Consider the following 19,344-nt stretch of genomic DNA (forward strand, 5'->3'; position numbering starts at 1 on the left):
CTTCTTCAGCGATTTTGTTGTTTTGTTCTATGAATTAATGGTACTCTATACTGTTATTCTTGTCACCGTGATGAAGATATAATGATACAAGAAGTGCAGAGGAATTGCCTGAAATGTCCTCTGATACGGAACGTCTGGAATAAGTATGGTATCGACGAAGACCCAAATTTAATGTAAAAAAAACCAACATGAACATGAACAAGGCAACAGTACCAGTTTAAACATTGTAAATAAAGGTTAACTTAAATATTGTTGCGGTTGGAAGAAGTTATTGTATATTCATTGAAATTGAAATGGCAGAATTTGCTGTACTTAAATCTCTTTCCTTGCAAAGAATATGTCCTTAATAAGGTGGACTGGCCAATTCTTTGCAATTTTTGTCCCAAATAATATTTTATTGCATACAGTTTATAACAACTTCAAGTACCCTCTCCCTTGTATACCGTCTCCCCACAAAAAAATATGAGTGGGTGACATCCAAACTATGCGGTCCATAAAAAAATATTTATATTTGGCACAGACAATTAGATTTTTATTTCGCATGTTGCGTGGGTGGTATTGAAGGAAAAAAATGGCCTAATTTTTGCGGAAAAATATGGCCTTGTTACACAGGAGAGTATATCATCTTCCTCAACATTTGCCTATTGAAAAAAAAAATGTATATAAGAAATACAAAAAATAAAAAAAGAATTACATTGTGCCTACCAAAAATATTTTATGGCTCAAACTAAACTCTGAAACATCAAATGGTTGGTGCCAACCAGTTTCCCCACCTGAAGAATATGTCGTACCTGAAAATGTTATTGACAGTTTTAAAAATAAAATGGGCCATAATTAAAATCGCACCCCCCTTTTTCGGTCACTGTAAGCTATTGCCGTCATGTTGCATCTGTCGTCTGCTGCTCCATAACATTGTTACATGTTTCATTTTATATTTTAATAGCAACATAGCTAGTATAAAAAAGAAGATGTGGTATGATTGCCATTGAGACCAGAGGCGGATTTAGAGGGGGCCAGGGGGCCCCCCTTTTTGGATGCACTGAAATAGATAAACCAACAAATTTTACATTTATTTGACAGGATGCAACATTTTTGTATACTTTAAAAAACTAGCTAACTTTTATTTTTTTTCTCTAGGTAGGGGGTCTTGGAAGAAAATACATGTTCTAGGTGGGGGTGTATTTTTTTAATCTTTTCCATAGGTGGGGGGTCAAAAAATAAGTGGCGTTCCACCCCCCCTGGATAATTTTTACTGGAATAGCCCTGATTAAAGCTTTTGTTTTGTTGTAAAAAAAACCTTCTTAGTACAAAAGGGAACATCAGTATTTTTCTTTTAAAGGAACTTTCCCTACGAACTATACTGGTTTTATATAATCAAAACATGTCCATTAATTTTGTTATATTCCAGGACGTATATCTTCTTTATTATTAAAAGTATAGTGACCCAATCAATTAGAAAAGTTGTTTAAAATACAATGAAAATTTTTCTTTTTTAAATTAAAAAAATCTGTTGTTTTAAAGTGAATTTTTAGTGTTTATTCATTAACATGTAAACTCTAAAATAAGTTTGAGAGCATAATCATAGACACACTGGGCAAAATCATCTTATTTAAGGGAAAGGGTGAGGGGGTAGAAAAAAATGTAAATTTTAAACGAAAAATATAGTTATGTAATTTGGCGAAAAAAAGAATAAAGTGGCGAAAAATATATTGTTTTGGCGAAAGAGCTGGCGAAAAAAATAATTGACCCAGGGGAAACTCTGCAAGTGAGATTACTTTGTGCATTTAATGCAATCTTTACCCCACAAATATAAAGAGTTTTACCAAAGTTGTTTGTATCTTCCCCATTGTGTTGACGATTTCTTCTTTGTATCGATTCTTGAGTTGTTTCGCTTTCTCATAATTATCTTCATCTTCTTTCATCAGATCAATATAAACCTGTTTCCCCTCTACAGTTAGGTAATTCCACTTTTTTATAACAGCTCTACTGAAATGATCCATCTGAAAATAAAAATTGAGTGCATGCTTAATGTACCTAGAAAATCTTGGGGCGGTTGCAGACCTTATGTTAAAATTTCATAGATTTCTGTTTACTCAAACTTAAGTTATTGTGCCAAAACAAAGAAAAATGCTTATTTGGACCCTTTTAGGCCCCTAATTCCTAAACTGTTAGAACCAAAACACCAAAAAACAACCCAAACCTGCCCTTTATGGTCATAAACCTTGTGTTTAAATTTCATAGATTTCTATTTATTTTTACTAAAGTTAGAGTGCGAAAACCAAATGTCTTTGGATGAAAATGACGCAGACGCCATCGTCATACCAATTCATATATACGACCAAAATATTTTCAGTAAAATTGGGTAAAAATCGAATTCAGCCTTCAAAGTAAAAAGATAAACCAATAGGGAACATGTGTACTATGTTTCAAGTTGATTGGACTTTAACTTCATCAAAAACTACCTTGACCAAAAACTTGAAACTCACACTTTTAATTTCTATGTTCAATTTTTGCGGTCATATAAAAAAGACATTTAAATTTTATATGCAAAGAACATGGCAATTTTTTACCAAAGGCAGATATTTTGGAGCTTTTTTTTAATGGTATCAACATTTCAAAAGTCATCTTGGAACAAAACAAATTGATTTTTTGGTTGATTTTTGTACCATATCATGAAGTTACAACTAATAGTGTAAGAAAAAAAAATTGTAATGAAAACAAAAATGTTGTTATTTTTGGGGAATTGTTTGTACCCTCGAGCCTCCTTAAATCTTAATTGAAATACTAATTTTTCATCAGATCCTTGGCAAGGCAATAACTTTACGAATTGTTCCTCTTCACTCTGTCCAGGCATTATTAGTTACTGTCATTATCCAACCACCTTTGAGGTATTTAAATACCTATTGCCTGACCAGTATAAAAAATTGTCAACACAATTTGTTCATTTAAATTGTACAATATGTATTGTGAGAGCTCATCAACAGGTGGTCATTTAACTACCCAGTAAAAAATCTTCACTAAAAGGTAAAATTTAAATGACTGATAGCTAGCTTGCTTTCCTCATGTATCATGACCAATGTCCTGAATAGACTATTCTATTTAGATATGGGACATTTTAAGCCATTTCTTTTTGTGTCTCTTTACAGTGAAGATGGAAATTCAATCAGTGAATTTAGTTTATAAACAAGAGGCTCTCAAGAGCCTGAATCGCTCACCTGAATTTTTTTGGTTTAATCTCTCATCAATGATTATTTTGGCTTTTCAATTTATTTAAATGTTCTTTGAATCGTCCTATTTTCTTCAAAAGCAAAAACAAAATCATTTTCTCCTATGTTCTATTTTAGCCATAGGAGCTATGTTTCTTGACATACAAGGAAATGAAATATAAAATTTATACTAGATACTCTGAAACTCTGAAACTCATTTAGCCTAAGTTTGGCTGAAATTGATACAGCAGTTTCAAAGGGGAAGATTTTTTAAAGTAAGTCAACATGATGAACAAATTGTGAAAAAAGTCTTTAAAGGGCAATAACTCCTTAAGAGGTTAATTGACAATTTTGGTCATATTGACTTATTTGTAGATCTTACTTTGCTTAACATTTTTGCTATTAACAGTTTAATTGTATCTATAATAATATTCAAGATAATGACCAAAAACTGCAAAATTTCCTTTAAATTACCAATTAAGTGGCAGCAACCCAACAATGGGTTGTTTGATTCATCTGAAAATTCTAGGGGTGATAGATAATGACCTAGTGAACATTTTTACCCCATGTCAGATTCGCTCTAAATGCTTTCGTTTTTGAGATATAAGCCAAAAACTGCATTTCACCACTATGTTCTATTTTAAGTAACGGCGGCCATGTTTTTTGACGGATCAAAAATCGAAGCACACACTTTGTGCAGGATAATCTAAGGAACAATCATGCTAAGTTTCATCCAAATCCATTCAGTAGTTTCAGAGGAGAAGATTTTTTAAAGTTAGCAAATATGATGAACAAATTGTGAAAAATTGTCATTAAAGGACAATAACTCCTTAAGGGGTCAATTGACAATTTTGGTCATATTAACTTATTTGTAGATCTTACTTTGCTGATAATTTTTGCTGTTTACAGTTTATCTTTATCTATAATAATATTCAAGATAATGACCAAAAACTGCAAAATTTCCTTAAAATTACCAATCAAGTGGCAGCAACCCAACAATGGTTTGTTTGATTCATCTGAAAATTTCAGGGCTGATAGATCTTCATCTAATGGACATTTTTACCCCATGTCAGATTTGCTCTTAATGCTTTTGTTTTTGAGATATAAGCCAAAAACTGCATTTGACCCCTATGTTCTATTTTAAGTAACGGCGGCCATGTTTTTTGACGGATCAAAAATCGAAGCGCACACTTTGTGCAGGATATACTAAGGAACAATCATGCTAAGTTTCATTCAAATCCATTCAGTAGTTTCAGAGGAGAAGATGTTTGAAAAATTGTTAACGACGACAGACGACGACGACGGACGCCAAGTGATGAGAAAAGCTCACATGGCCTTTTAGGCCAGGTGAGCTAAAAAAGGAGATATATGTTTGCTTCATGGTGATTTTAATGTGGGATGTATTTTAAGTTTCTGATTCCTTATATGGAGTTAAAATGTTTGTGAAATGTTTTTTTTTGGGATAGCCCATCTAATTGTGAATAATTCTACAAGATGAATAATGTGTGGCTTGGTGTTTTCTAATGGGATATATTTTCATGTTATATTACGATTCCTGAAATGGAATAGTAGTGATGCTAAGTTTCATTTAATATTCAGGATCTACTTTAATTGGAATTACTGTTAAAAATTTATTTTCAATATACCAAAAAAAAGTACAAATGGCTTCTAAAGATAAATAAAATTGAGAAAGGAAATGGTGAATATGTCAAAGCGACAACCACCCGACCATAGAGCAAACAACAGCCGAAGGCAACCAATGGGTCTTCAATGTAGCGAGGATTTCTAAAGAGAATAGAAATTTCAATGCTTTATTCTTCATTATGAAAATGGGATTTACCAGCAATGATTTATTTGTGATTGTAAGCAAAATAAATAAATTTACAATGAATATCTTTATAAGAAAGAACAAATAGTGTATTAAATGTAAAATGTCCCATACCCAAATAGAATAGTCCATTCAGGACATTGGAAATGAGGAAAGCAAGCTAGCTGCATGTGTCATTCATTTAAATTAGCTCTGTCAAAAACAAACCAGGTAAATCTACAGGTAGTTAAATGACCACCTGTTGATAATAGCTCTCACAATACCTGTTGTACAATTTAAATGGACAAATTGTGTTGACAATTTTTTAAACTGGTCAGGCAATAGGTAATTCACTACCACAAAGCTTATTGTATAGGCACAGTAATTGTAACATTTTTTTAACTTTCAATTTTAAAAAGTGCGCTGATTTTCAATTTTGGTTAATGATAAAAAATAATAATTTCATGATTTTGATTTAAAGAAACTTTTATTTGTAAATGTCACTCATTCAATCAGGGTTATCCCATTGAATATGGGTGGGCACATAGAAAGGGAAGTTAAATTATTGAATATGGGTCATGTTTTTTTTTTTTCGGTATGTGTCTTACCATTATGCAAAAATTTGAAAGTCCCTTCCTTCCCTCCCACATTTTAATGAAATAGCCCAATTCCAGAGGGAATTTTTTCAATCAAATTAATTTTTATTCTTTGTTTGAAAAATACATTTACTGTATTGTAACATATATGAACATTTTAATAGCAACATAATGAGGAATCAACAACATAAAATAACTAAATAAAGCAAGATTATTTCAAACTACATGTAATAGCATTATAATGGTGAATAAATATGAACAAATAAATTGTATTCTAAAAAATGTTCCAGTACAAGATGCATTTTTTTAAATTGCTTATTTATAAAGGAAAATCAGAGATAGTATATAGCAACTTAAATTAACCTAAATTATTGACTAATATAAAAGGATTATGACACTGATTTTGCATATAAAATAGACCCCAATTATAATCTGTAATCAGGGTCTATTTTATATGTAAAATCAGTGTCATTATGACTTTTATATAAATAATTATAATTACAGGAAGTGGTATGAGTGCTAATGAAACAACTCTATCTCCATCTAAATCACAATGTATAAAAAGTTAACAATTATAGTTTGAAGTATGGTCTTCAACACAGAGCCTTGATTCTCCCCAAACAGCAAGCTGCCAATTAATGTGAGCAAAGGCTCGGTGATGAAGGCTGTACATCGACATATAATTGTTAACTTTTTACACATAGTGATTTAGCACTCATACCAAATCTTCTTATCTATAGATAAATGATAATAACACTGATTTTACATATAAAATAGACCCTGATAATAGCTTGCTGTTTGGTGTGAGTCAAGGCTCAGTGATGAAGGCCTTAATTTGACCTATAATTTTTTACTTTTTACACATTTTGACTTGGATGGAGTGTTGTCTCATTGGCATTTATACCACATCTTCTGATTTATCCTGATTACATTTTCAGACCTACTTTGTACAGTTCCTGAGAATCTTGTTTTCTGGCTTCTTCAATACAGAACTGCTGATAGAAATGGCAGGCTGACTTCCATTTACCATTAATCTAAAATATATAAATCTGGATAAAAGGTGATTTGTGACCAGACATCAGCAGGAACCAAACAATTTTGGATTTTTATACATGATTACTGTATATTTAGACTAATTTAGTATTGTGACCAAGGTACAAGATTAAAAATTGTCATCGCAGAAAAATCAATATATTAATATGTATTGAATGTCAGACACAAAAATGCAGCAGGGAAACTAAACAGACATACAAGTGTAAAACTTTAAGACCCCTCCATTACAAAAATAGAACGATCAACAGGATATGATATCAAGGGACAAAGAATGAATTTGAATGTGATAGGGTTTTAATGACGCCCCTCCCCCAGCATTAGATCATGAAACAGCCCTTGGCATATTAATAATTTCATTCTAATTTCTGCTATCAACAAGTATATGAATCTTACCCTTTTTTTAAGAAACGAAGAAAGACTTGTATCAAATAATTCCTTTTCTGAGACTTTTGAGAGCTGAAAATAAAAATAAACAATCATTTCATGAATTGTCAATGAATTAATCAACATTCAGGTTTACACATACAGCGGAGATTAAATTTATTGCTTTTTTAAAGGTCAAACATGTTAGATTAAATTTGTTCCTCTACTTGCAATGGAGTATTTTCAAGTGTGTGTACAATTGATGGATGGGAAATTTTTTAACTACACAAGAAAATTTAATGTATTTTAAGGGTTTCAAAGTGGAAACTTTTTGCAGCGATTAAATTTATTGCTTTTTGAAGACCAAACCAGTAAGATTTAATTTGTTTTTTTACTTGCAATGGAGTATGTGTATATGATTATTGGATGAATGGATAAGGTTTAACTTCCAATGTCAATTTAAATAAATATTCAAGGTGAGAACATGATGATAGACCTAGGTTTGTTCTAGACCCAAATGAACCAGTGTTTTAACCTACAATTTAACAAATTAGTCAAAAGGAAAAAAGATGTCACCCTACCAAACATTTACTCTGACTACAAGTTAACCAGTCTTTGGTCTAACCCCTAAATGCTGGGTGCAATGAAGAAAAGCAGTTTTTAATTTGAAAGTCTTTGTTTTGAACTGACGTTGAATCTGCATTCCATTAGGACACCATGGAAACAGTGTAGGATTTTGAGTGTTCAGTAAGTCATATATACTGCCCATGTTATATTATAGATTTTTTTTCCCTATAAAATTTTGTCCTGAGCTCTGAAATTTTCAAAAATTATTTCTTTGCCATGGGTTCATTTAAGTTCTATAGCATAAATGAACTTTTGCTACTAGTACAGAATATAATAAGTGAAGCAGTCCAGTGTTTCTGTTGATCTGTTTTTTTTCCCCTCTTATAGCTGATATTCCCTCGGTTTTGGTTTGTGACTCAGATTTGTTTCATTGAAATCTATAAATATAGAAGAGTGGTATACTACTGTTGCCTTTATTATGTTTATATATATCCTTTATTTATTGTTTTAAGTTACAAACCATTTTGGACCTTTCAACAGCATCTCTCTTTGCTCTTCTTTCACTCTTATCTTGAAACACGACCTCTGGTTCTAACAGTAGCTGTTTCTTCCTATAATCCTGTCCTTCAAACTTGTAACATGTAAACGGTTCCTCCTCCATGGAGAACGACTTCATGTTACCATCACTAACCTTATCCAGTTTACTTTTTACTTCATCAGTCTAAAAATAACAAGAATACATGTCTATAGGAAACCATGCTATCTTATTTCCATGTGTTTTGAACCATGAAATCTAGGTTAAAATCCTAACTTGTCATTAAAACAGTTCACTTTATTTTGATAAGTGTACTGAAACTACCCTGAACCAAAATGTTAAACCGGTTTTAAACCACAACTTTAAAATTGTATTGGACAAATGAAGAGATAAGACAGACATATGAATATATCTTGAACATATTGAATGTGCATATATACTGGATGATAAAATGTTTAAAAGGCATAGAACTGGCAGTTAGCAACTTATGAAAACTCTAAATAACTGAACAGATTTTTTAGTTTTTTGCAAGCTAGAAAGGTCAAGTAGACTTGTTTTTTTGTATAACTTTGCCAGGTAAATATAATACATATTATTATTATTTTGTTTTAATTTGATGTTTGGTATGACTCTTAACTTCTAAAAGTGTTTTGGTCTGGAGAGTGTTGTCACATTGGGACTTATACCACATCTTCTAATTCTTATTTTTATTTGTAGTTGAAAGATATCAGTGACAAGTACATTGCATTGATCTTTACATTTACAAAAGAGAAATGGTACAAAATAACTGACCTTTGTTTTTCCTTTGGATAGAATCTGATCGATATTTTCGTCTGTAATTTCTGAATCTTTTGAGGCACATACATGTCTGGCTCCATGTTGGATCATAGATAACATGTTCTTTTTATCTAATTTCCTAGAATCTTGTTGTAATCTCCCTGTAAAATATTATGGGAATAAACAAGGAACCTAAGACAAAAACATCAATGTATCAAATATAACTTGTCGGAATTTTTCTGTAAATATATAATGCTAATTAAAGGAGAAGACATTGGTTCTTGTAGATACCAATGTATTTAAAGCATTTAACTGAAACAGAATAAAGATTTGAAATACAAATCCTACCTTGTTGAATAACAATCCTATCAAGCCTCAGTTTCATCTCCGCTCTTTCTATAATTCTCTCCTCCACAGTGTTTTCAGTAATGAATCTGAAGATTTGAACTTGTTTTGTCTGTCCAATTCGATGTGCTCTATCCTAGAAAAAGACAAAATTACTTCATTTTTTAAAGACATTGCCAAGTAGTTTTGATTTTCCTCAATGGTGAAAACTTAAAAAGGTGGAATGTAGAAACTTACTTTAAACATTTGTTGGTATTTTGTAGCTAGATAGTTGTCAACGATAGCAACTAGTTGTGTTCATGATGCCCACCAGAGGTCAATATTCTGTTTGCCAGTACTAATGTAATGTAGTTTTAATTTTTTTGTGTCTCAGTGTTTGCTTCCTCTGACTTTCTTCATCTTATTTTGTTTGGATTGTTCCTTGCTATCTTCTCCCCTTTTTTTTTTATAACTTTCACTTTATAGTTTCAAAATATTTTATTGGCTTAGATATGCAAATTGGATGAGACATAATTTAATGAAAATTTTAATAGCAGAATCTGCTAACTCGTCTGGAGAACGTGGTGCAGTTCCTGTTGTTCAGTCTTTAATTATCTATGTTTTGAGTTTTTGCAATATTGTTGGTCTTTTTCCATTTTAGCCATGGTGCTGTCAGTTTATTTTCAACTTATGAGTTTGAATGTCCCTTTGGAATCCTCTGTAGAAATTTGACTGTTAAATCGTACTAACCATAGCCTGTAAGTCACTCTGTGGATTCCAGTCTGAGTCATAGAAGATAACAATATCAGCTGTGGCCAGGTTAATACCAAGTCCTCCTGCTCTGGTACTCAACAGGAATATAAACTTTGTACTGTCTTTCTTGTTAAACTTATTGATAGCTTCCTATAATTAGATAAAAACTCATTGATAGCTTCCTATAATTAGATAAAAACTCATTGATAGCTTCCTATAATTAGATAAAAACTCATTGATAGCTTCCTGTAATTAGATAAAAACTCATTGATAGCTTCCTGTAATTAGATAAAAACTCATTGATAGCTTCCTGTAATTAGATAAAAACTCATTGATAGCTTCCTGTAATTAGATAAAAACTCATTGATAGCTTCCTGTAATTAGATAAAAACTCATTGATAGCTTCCTGTAATTAGATAAAAACTCATTGATAGCTTCCTGTAATTAGATAAAAACTCATTGATAGCTTCCTGTAATTAGATAAAAACTCATTGATAGCTTCCTATAATTAGATAAAAACTCATTGATAGCTTCCTATAATTAGATAAAAACTCATTGATAGCTTCCTATAATTAGATAAAAACTCATTGATAGCTTCCTATAATTAGATAAAAACTCATTGATAGCTTCCTGTAATTAGATAAAAACTCATTGATAGCTTCCTGTAATTAGATAAAAACTCATTGATAGCTTCCTGTAATTAGATAAAAACTCATTGATAGCTTCCTGTAATTAGATAAAAACTCATTGATAGCTTCTTATAATTAGATAAAAACTCATTGATAGCTTCCTATAATTAGATAAAAACTCATTGATAGCTTCCTATAATTAGATAAAACTCATTGATAGCTTCCTATAATTAGATAAAAACTCATTGATAGCTTCCTATAATTAGATAAAACTCATTGATAGCTTCCTATAATTAGATAAAACTCATTGATAGCTTCCTATAATTAGATAAAACTCATTGATAGCTTCCTATAATTAGATAAAAACTCATTGATAGCTTCCTATAATTAGATAAAAACTCATTGATAGCTTCCTATAATTAGATAAAACTCATTGATAGCTTCCTATAATTAGATAAAAACTCATTGATAGCTTCCTATAATTAGATAAAAACTCATTGATAGCTTCCTATAATTAGATAAAAACTCATTGATAGCTTCCTATAATTAGATAAAAACTCATTGATAGCTTCCTATAATTAGATAAAACACTATCAGAGCTTTGGCATTGCGGTCATAAACATTTTGAGTTTGATTATCATTCTCAAGACTCAGAATTCAACAAATCAAAATATTGAGCACAAATTTTGTGTACTGAGTATAATTTTATGACAGATAGCCCAAAAAGTGAATTGTGTTATGCGTTTCAATAAACTCCTGTCATTATAGTAGCAATATTGGACCTCAAAATCCCTTTTCTAAACATGAATATACCATTTGAATGGTCTTTCTTTTACTGGAAAACATAAAATTTAGTCAAGCAATATCAATTCTAGACACAAAAATAATTATGAATGTAAACCCTTTAATTGTTCCTATAGTTTATTCATTCCCACATTTTTAAGTGGTTCTCAAGGGTTTTAAAAGAAATAAGTTGAACATTTGATCTAATAAACCGTTCTACTTAATTAAGCCAAGACTCCTTTTTCTAGACATTTACACATATGATTTCACCAAAATTAAGTTTTACTAGTCATTAGGTCCAGTAATACTCTTAACTGGACCAAACCAATTTTTACTTGACTTTGTCCAAGGTCCGGCGACATTAGGAATGATTGCAACAATCCCTTCACATGTACCCTTATTCCTGTATCTACTCCTCAAACTTTCAAAAGTAACTCTGACCAAAAATAATTAGGAACTGATATACTTACTGTTCTCTCTGAATGAGCAGTGCTGCCATCTAGTCGACAGAATTCATATCCCTGCCAAAACATATAGTCCTCTAAAATGTCCATCATCCGTGTCATCTGACAGAATAATAGCACTCTGTGACCTAAATTCAACAACAAATTACATTGTTTTACTGTGCATTCATTATTAATTGTTGGATACTAATTTTTTGCGGATTTTGTGGGTAGAGGAGAACCACAAATTGAAATGGTCAGTGAATTGCAACGTTTTTTTTCTCAATAAACGAAAATAAAGGAATCCAAAGTATATGACTATTCTAAAAGTTCCCCTTTCTGCCAGCTCAATAGACCACTTTCGAGTTCATCCGTCACCGGAAAAAACTCGTCAATTATATGCGCCTTTATGACATCATTTACCAGATAGAGGGGGTCGCCTGTATCCCTGCACTATTTAAGTTCATCAAGCGTCTTAGTGATCGTCATTTTGTAGGATAAACTAGAAATAATGGTTGTTCTGTAGGTACTTAATGACAATTCCCTAATGACAGCAATGCTGATTGTCAATTTTGAGAATTCAATTTGCCGAATAATTCGTACAATATAGAATTATAGTTTTCCAACCACTCGCTCAACATTGGAATGGAAGTGATGACACCCCTAAACGTACAAATGACATACACTAAAATCGGAGTTTTTGAAGGAAATGCATCGAACTCAAAAGTTGTCTATTTGTAAACTCAACTTACTCCCTTATATTACAAAATTTAACAAAAAATGAAAAAAATGTCTTTACTAAATAGACTATTAACACCATGAACACAGAGATATGGAATATCTGTTATATTTATAACAGCTTTATTAAGAAGAGCAAATCTAAAGGATAACCATGTTACTGCATGTATAATTGATTCAAGATCATTGACTGAAGAACATATACAATTAAACAGTCCTAAGTTTATCACCACCATTGATTTTGTGAGTGTACCAAGTCTATCTCTGTTGTCCTATATGTTGACTTTGTTTGTATGAGTTGGGCGTTCATGGATAATTTGGTCCCTTATGCTGTGCAATATGAAGTCAAAATAAATACGAAATCTCTCATTGTGTTCAATAACTTTCTCTCAATTGTAGATGTTCCACATTTAAGGTGGTACCTAACACTACAGGGAGATAACTCTGTAAAATCAGCAGAACGTTTTAATGACGTTGTGTTCATAAGGGAATATTAAGCTTCTCAGTGATCAAAATCAGTGTTTGTCAAACTGTTATATAACCAGTGTAATTTTTCTGATTAAACGGTTGCTTCAAATTTTTTGAAATTTTTATATTTTTGTCAAAAGGGTCAAAGTAAATATTTTGTCAAAATTTTAAGAAAATTAAACGAGCCAAATTAATTTAAGTTGAAGTGTTAGGTACCACCTTAAGTCCTGTTGGTGACTAATGAAGGTCATCAAGAAACAGGGTCCATGGAATTCATTATCAATGGTATCCCTCCCTCCCTTTCCTAGAACTGACATTTTCCATTAGAATTAAATGGAAATGTGGAATATACATTGACTACACAGAAAAAAATAACCAACACTAAATGTTTCATCCCTCACCTTCTTTCTGTAATTTGGGTAATAGTTTATGTAGTACAGACATTTTACCACAGGAATCTACTAAATGCAAGTCAGTAGTAAAAGGAGGACCTGCACAAAGAAAAAAAAATATTGGTGTTATAAATAACCATGTATACAAGTAGTCTCACCTTTGAACCTAACTTGAATCACATTTTGTTGACTTTGAATGAAATTGTTCAACCTATCCAAAGACATGGATTATCCATTTGAATTTAAATATTAGTTCATTAAAATAGTCGACAACAACCTTTGACTTGCTTTAAAAATGAAAAACTTCCCTTTAAGAGTGAATATTTGTTTCCAGATTAAAACAGTCTACTTGGTCTTTGATAAAAAAAAATTACAGTTAACCCGACTTTAAGAAATCAATGAACCATGTTGTTAAATTTTTAATTTCTTGTCCTATTCATGTCTCACTATCAATATTGTATATGATGTTATTAACATACATTTTATTTTGTTCAGTTATTAATTCAATATTTATGTGTAATGCAAAACTTTTGTTTGATCCTAATGTAATTTTTTTTGGGGGGACAATATAATATCTTTAAATTTGGTTGACAAAAGGCTTCAACATAATTTAAAAAGAAAAACTTAAGTTTTTACCTGGCTCTGCCCCCTCAAAAAGATAGGCATGGTTAGTACATTTCCTCAGCTGCATCAGAATATTTAACAATCTCATCTTATTGTTTTCTCCACAACCATTTACAATATTTATATCTTTCAGTAAAATCTTGGTATACCTAAAATTATAAGTATAAGTGAAATTTCAGTTAGGGATCATCCATAATTGTCAACCATTTTCCAAAGTGTACAAAACATACACTTTTTCAGACCCCCCACCCTCCCTCAAAAAGTGTACATCAACCATTTTCAGATTTCAAGAAAAGAATCAATCATTCTTAATAAAAAGAACATCCTGTGTATTATAGATTAGTTTAATATAGAAATTTGTATTGAAAATAAACTGAAACATATCTGAAATATTTGCCAGAAATAAAATTTTTAAAAAGTGTACAGTAAAAATGTTGATTTTTTAACCCCTCCCCCCAAGTGTACGTTTTGTACACTTAGGAAAATGGTTGACAATTTTGTATGACCCCTTAATTAGGTCAAAGAAAATTTCTCTCAGTACTGACTAGCTACTTAACTTATAATATTTATAATGTTTAAAAATATTTGATATGTTTTTGCTGCTCCAAATATTGTTCATTTGTCTGTTTGTTTTTTAGATTTCATTTGTTTTACTTTTTTTTTTTGAGGATGAAACTACTTTGAAAAGATAATTATAATAATTTTCAACTCCCATGTGGAATGCACATACACACAGGTCTATAAAGTGTATAATTAAGAGTTTAGTTTGACATTCATTATCGCTGAACTAGTATGCATATTTCTTAAGGGGCCAGCTGAAGGACACCTCCGGGTGCTGGAGTTTCTCCCTACATTGAAGACCCATTGGTGGCCTTCGGCTGTTGTCTGCTCTATGGTTGGGTTGTTGTCGCTGACACATTCCCTATTTTCATTCTCAATTTTATACTATAAAGTACTTTGTTGCAGAAAGAATTTGGATTTTAAAATCCCATGTGAATTGTACTATAATGGTTAATCTTACAAATTGTGACTTGGATGGAGAGTTGTCTCATTGGCACTCGTACCATCTTCTTATATGTATATGTCTTAAATCGGTGATTTGCCTCTCAAATAAATAAAAACCCAACAAAACCCCTACCACTCTCTCTGTAAGGCACTAAGACCAACATATATGTAGGTTTCTTTCTTTGGTAATAGACTTTTTTCTACATCAGCTTTAATCCTTCTCAGCAGAAATGGTCTCAAAACCTAGATAAAAATAGATGACAAATTGTATAGTGTTTAATGCCAAGTGGCAAATATTACAAATCTAGTTAAAATCTAAAAAAAAATAATTACAGGTAAGTGTACATGTTTTAATAGAATTTTTGAATAATATTGGAGAAGATGTTTCAAATGCTATAACAAAAATCTAATTGCATTTATACTGCATTAATATTTTGAAACAGAAAATTATGTCTTTATTTTCCAAGGGATAGATATGTCCAAGAAACTGAAACTTCCAGTAAATGTCTGAAGTTTCAACCCCATTGATTTCTAAGAGTAGTGCATAAGGGTATATTTTTTATTACATATTTGAATTGACAAGTTCAAAATGGCTTGTATGCAAACTTTCGTCCAAAATTATTTGTGGGATCCCAACTGTATCATATATGCCCTTAATGTTTTTTTTCGTATGAGTGTCGTTTTTTTTCAATTAAGTCTGGTGTTTGTTGATATGGTCTGAATTGTCTAGAACATTTATAAATAATTTCATTCGTAAAATATCAATTCGTGTATTACAAATGTATTATTACAAATATTTATTTAAGGTTGTACATAACACTACAGGGAGATAACTTTGTAAAAATCAGGTGAACATTGTTATTATGTTCTATAATTTGTAAAATTAATATTAAGCTTCTCAATGATCAAAATTGGTGTTGGTGAAACTGCTATATGTCTAAGGAAAATATTCCAATTAAATGTGTGGTTCAAATTTTTAGAATATTTTATATTTTTTGTCAAAGGGTCAAAGTAAATATTTTTTGTAAAAATTTATCAAAATTACATGAAACAAATTAATTTTAGTGAAGGTGTTTGGTACCACCTTTAACACATGAAACAGCAGTAACGCAGATAAACAATATTTGATACCCTCAACCAGGGCTTCCAAAAATATTTGAGTCAGCCGGACATTTTATATCTGATTCTATCCGATTTAATCCCTTAACACTAAGTCACAGAAGGCAATTATGGTCATCAGATAGCCATCCCAATGATTGACATTAGGCAAAAGGTAGGGCCAAAAAGACTGGGAATTATGTTAAAATGACAGTCTCTTGAGAAAACCTTGAAAACTAAAAAGAAGATGACCGTTTTATGCTTTGCCCAGCCGGAATTTTACTGGACAAAACAGGGACTAAACTTAACGCTCGCCCAGTCGCCCATGGCGACCAGATTTTCAGCTGGGCGAATATATTTAATCATCCTGAGCGCCCAGCTGGCGACTGTAAAAGAAATTGAAGTAAATCCCATTTGTACCCTTTCCCCCCGCGATATTAAGGAAGACTATTCCCAATAGGAAACCTGTTTGTCTTATCAAAGTGATAGTAATAAAGAGAGTATTTCCAAAAACCAGTAGGTTCTTTCTAATAACCTAAACCCAGTCGGACAGCTATGTTTTCAATCCGAAGTCACGATATGGCATATATATACCCCCTTCTTTTAGCATGTTATGCTAAATTTTCTATGATTATTTCATTATTGAAGAGTGTTTTCGTCTAAACTGTTCAATAAGCATTGGGAAAGGGATGTGTTCTAATTGTCCTGGGAGTTATTACAAGCCTGTGTTAGACGATAACTTGTCCTTGAATCGCTATTTACAAAAACAATTTATGAAAAAACGAAACGCAAAATCTCGAAAATAAATATCCCAATAGCTAGTTTGATAACCAATCATCAATAAAAACTTATTGCAAAATATATTTTGATCAACACTATTAGAGGATGGCTTGGATTGAGATAGTATTTAATGTTCAAAGCCATATTGTCAAAGGAAAGGTCAACAGGAAGTTGATAAAAATTAAAGGGAAACAATTTTGGTAGGAAATAACCTAAAATAAATATTGTCAAATCTTATAATACATTTCTGGTGGCAATAATTCAAATATTACAAGTTTTATTAGAAACACTGTTTTGTTTCATACCAGGAACATACATTTTAAGAAGAAACTGAATCAAAGAAATTTGTATTTGAACATAAACAAGACTGTACTTCCTGATTTACTTCTTGTATTTATGATCCTCCTAACATTGGAGCACTTTACAAATGCTTTTATTTTTAACAATTATGGAGAAAAAAGTGACAGTTTTAGCTTCTGCAATATCTGCAATGTATTGTTGCATCAAAATAATATGATCCTCTCCTGTCTCACCTGTTATATTTATAAAACTCCTTACTTACGACAACTTTGGTGTGTACTTAAAAAGATACTAATGTTTTGTAACAATTTAGATGACAATCTAGTAACTTTCAACAACATGTATACTAAATGCTTGAACAAGTAATAAATATTTTGCTTATATATATCTCCATCTTTCAAAACTTCTTGTTTATTTTCATAGAATGGTATATTGAAAGTAATAAAACATTGAAATTTCTGATGATTATTTTCCTAACCAAATGTACAAGTTTGTTTACATAAACATCAAAATGATATGCTTTGCTTCATGGTATAATAATTTGATAAAAAAAAATCTGACTGGAACCAACATCAAGAACAAATTAATTTCTGAATATGGTTGAATACAACTAATGTTCTCCAGCTGAGCCTATAGTTAGCAATATTCAAGGTAATTTATACAAAGTACCCTTACAATCTGGGTTATTGTGCTAAAGTGCCCTTTCAGAAAAGGAGCACTCTTCTTCCCTGAGATTCAAGCTGGAACACTGTTAGTAAGTTTATTATGAAAAGTAATTTTCAGTTTTATTTTCTTTTGGTCTTTTAGTATAAAGATTAGTTGGGCTCCTAAAATTTCAATTGGGCCCCTGAAAAAAATATCTTAGGGGCCCAGCTGGCCCCTAGAGAAAAACAGTTAAGTTTAGTCCCTGCAAAATACAAATGTCTAGAATATATGACCGTTTTGGAAGCCTTGCCCTCAACCAACATTTCAAACCTACATCATGTAAACGTTTCACGAGTTCTCCATCACCAAAGCAGCTTTCTGAGCTGAACCAGCTGTCAAAATCCTGTAAATAAACTCACCATAGATAAAAGAGTCAAATATTTCACAGTGTTGAAAAATCTATAATGTACAATTTTAAAATGTCTTTATCATGTTGGTTGAAGAGATAATTAATGCAACAAAGTATACCATTACAAAAATATGACTACTTTTAAAGTTATATTTTCTATATTATTGCTTTCTATCTATGTCTATTTATATAAAAAAAAAAACAATACAGTACATTCCGGTTATTTGCATAGCCTATTTGTCAGACGAAATTATGCAATAAAGCGGAGTATGCTTATATCCGAAATGCCAAAATACGGAGTCAAATAACATCGATAGTGCAGATCAGTAAAGGAAATCCGGAAGAAAGATGAACGTCCATAATCCACTTACAACATATTGCATGATTATTTATTCTAATAAAAGTTATTTGTCTAGTGTCATGCATTTTATTCTTTCAATAAAGTTTATAAACACATTTAGTTTTAGTTTATTTATGTACCGACTTTTCCTTTACCTGAGATACGAAAATAACATTTTTCTAAAAATAGATTTGTTTCTTTGACCCGGATGTACAAATTATATTGTTACGCTTTGATTAAAACAAACTGTTGAACAATGCTACACAGTTCATAATCATTTGATACAATAAATGTGTAATGAACTGCCTTTAATATGCAGTATTTACCGATTGCACAGTGATGTAACACTGTTACTTTAACCTCGTTAGTTATGCAAAGCAGTTTAAAACAGGTAATGGGGCCCTGCACGGGTTATTTGCTGGTCACGAGTGTTGAAAGTGAGAAAATATGATAATTTTAAGTTAATGTTCTTTTCAAGAAATATTAAAATTGAAAGATTGATGTATGAAATTCTTCAGCCATATATAAATGCCCTGTAATATTTAACATAAATGTAGATCACCCCTAGCAAAATTACGAGATTGCACATTGGATAATGATCGATAATTAGCAGGCGTTATTGTTTTAAAAAATACACCCAAAATGTAATCTATGAACAATGTTTGAAATGCAATCAATAATTAACACCTTTTGAGATAGAACATCATAG

At 31.3% G+C, this 19,344-nt stretch overlaps 1 protein-coding gene across 1 annotated transcript in view; it reads right to left on the minus strand.

Moving 5' to 3' along the window:
- The window catches only part of LOC139486567 (SWI/SNF-related matrix-associated actin-dependent regulator of chromatin subfamily A member 5-like), an 83,276-nt gene that overhangs the window by 43,154 nt on the left and 20,778 nt on the right, over positions 1-19,344 (minus strand). Inside the window, exons 9-20 of the mRNA XM_071271491.1 lie at positions 18,221-18,289; positions 15,197-15,306; positions 14,071-14,207; positions 13,444-13,533; positions 11,864-11,985; positions 9,979-10,131; positions 9,253-9,385; positions 8,920-9,065; positions 8,113-8,313; positions 7,056-7,118; positions 6,554-6,643; positions 1,824-2,000 (exon numbers count right to left, since the gene is read on the minus strand). Coding sequence (XP_071127592.1) covers positions 1,824-2,000; positions 6,554-6,643; positions 7,056-7,118; positions 8,113-8,313; positions 8,920-9,065; positions 9,253-9,385; positions 9,979-10,131; positions 11,864-11,985; positions 13,444-13,533; positions 14,071-14,207; positions 15,197-15,306; positions 18,221-18,289 — 1,491 coding nt within the window. The remainder of the gene's footprint in view (positions 1-1,823; positions 2,001-6,553; positions 6,644-7,055; positions 7,119-8,112; positions 8,314-8,919; positions 9,066-9,252; positions 9,386-9,978; positions 10,132-11,863; positions 11,986-13,443; positions 13,534-14,070; positions 14,208-15,196; positions 15,307-18,220; positions 18,290-19,344) is intronic.

The sequence above is a fragment of the Mytilus edulis genome, chromosome 8 (genome assembly GCF_963676685.1).
Source record: "Mytilus edulis chromosome 8, xbMytEdul2.2, whole genome shotgun sequence".
Classification (NCBI taxonomy): Eukaryota; Metazoa; Mollusca; class Bivalvia; order Mytilida; family Mytilidae; genus Mytilus; species Mytilus edulis.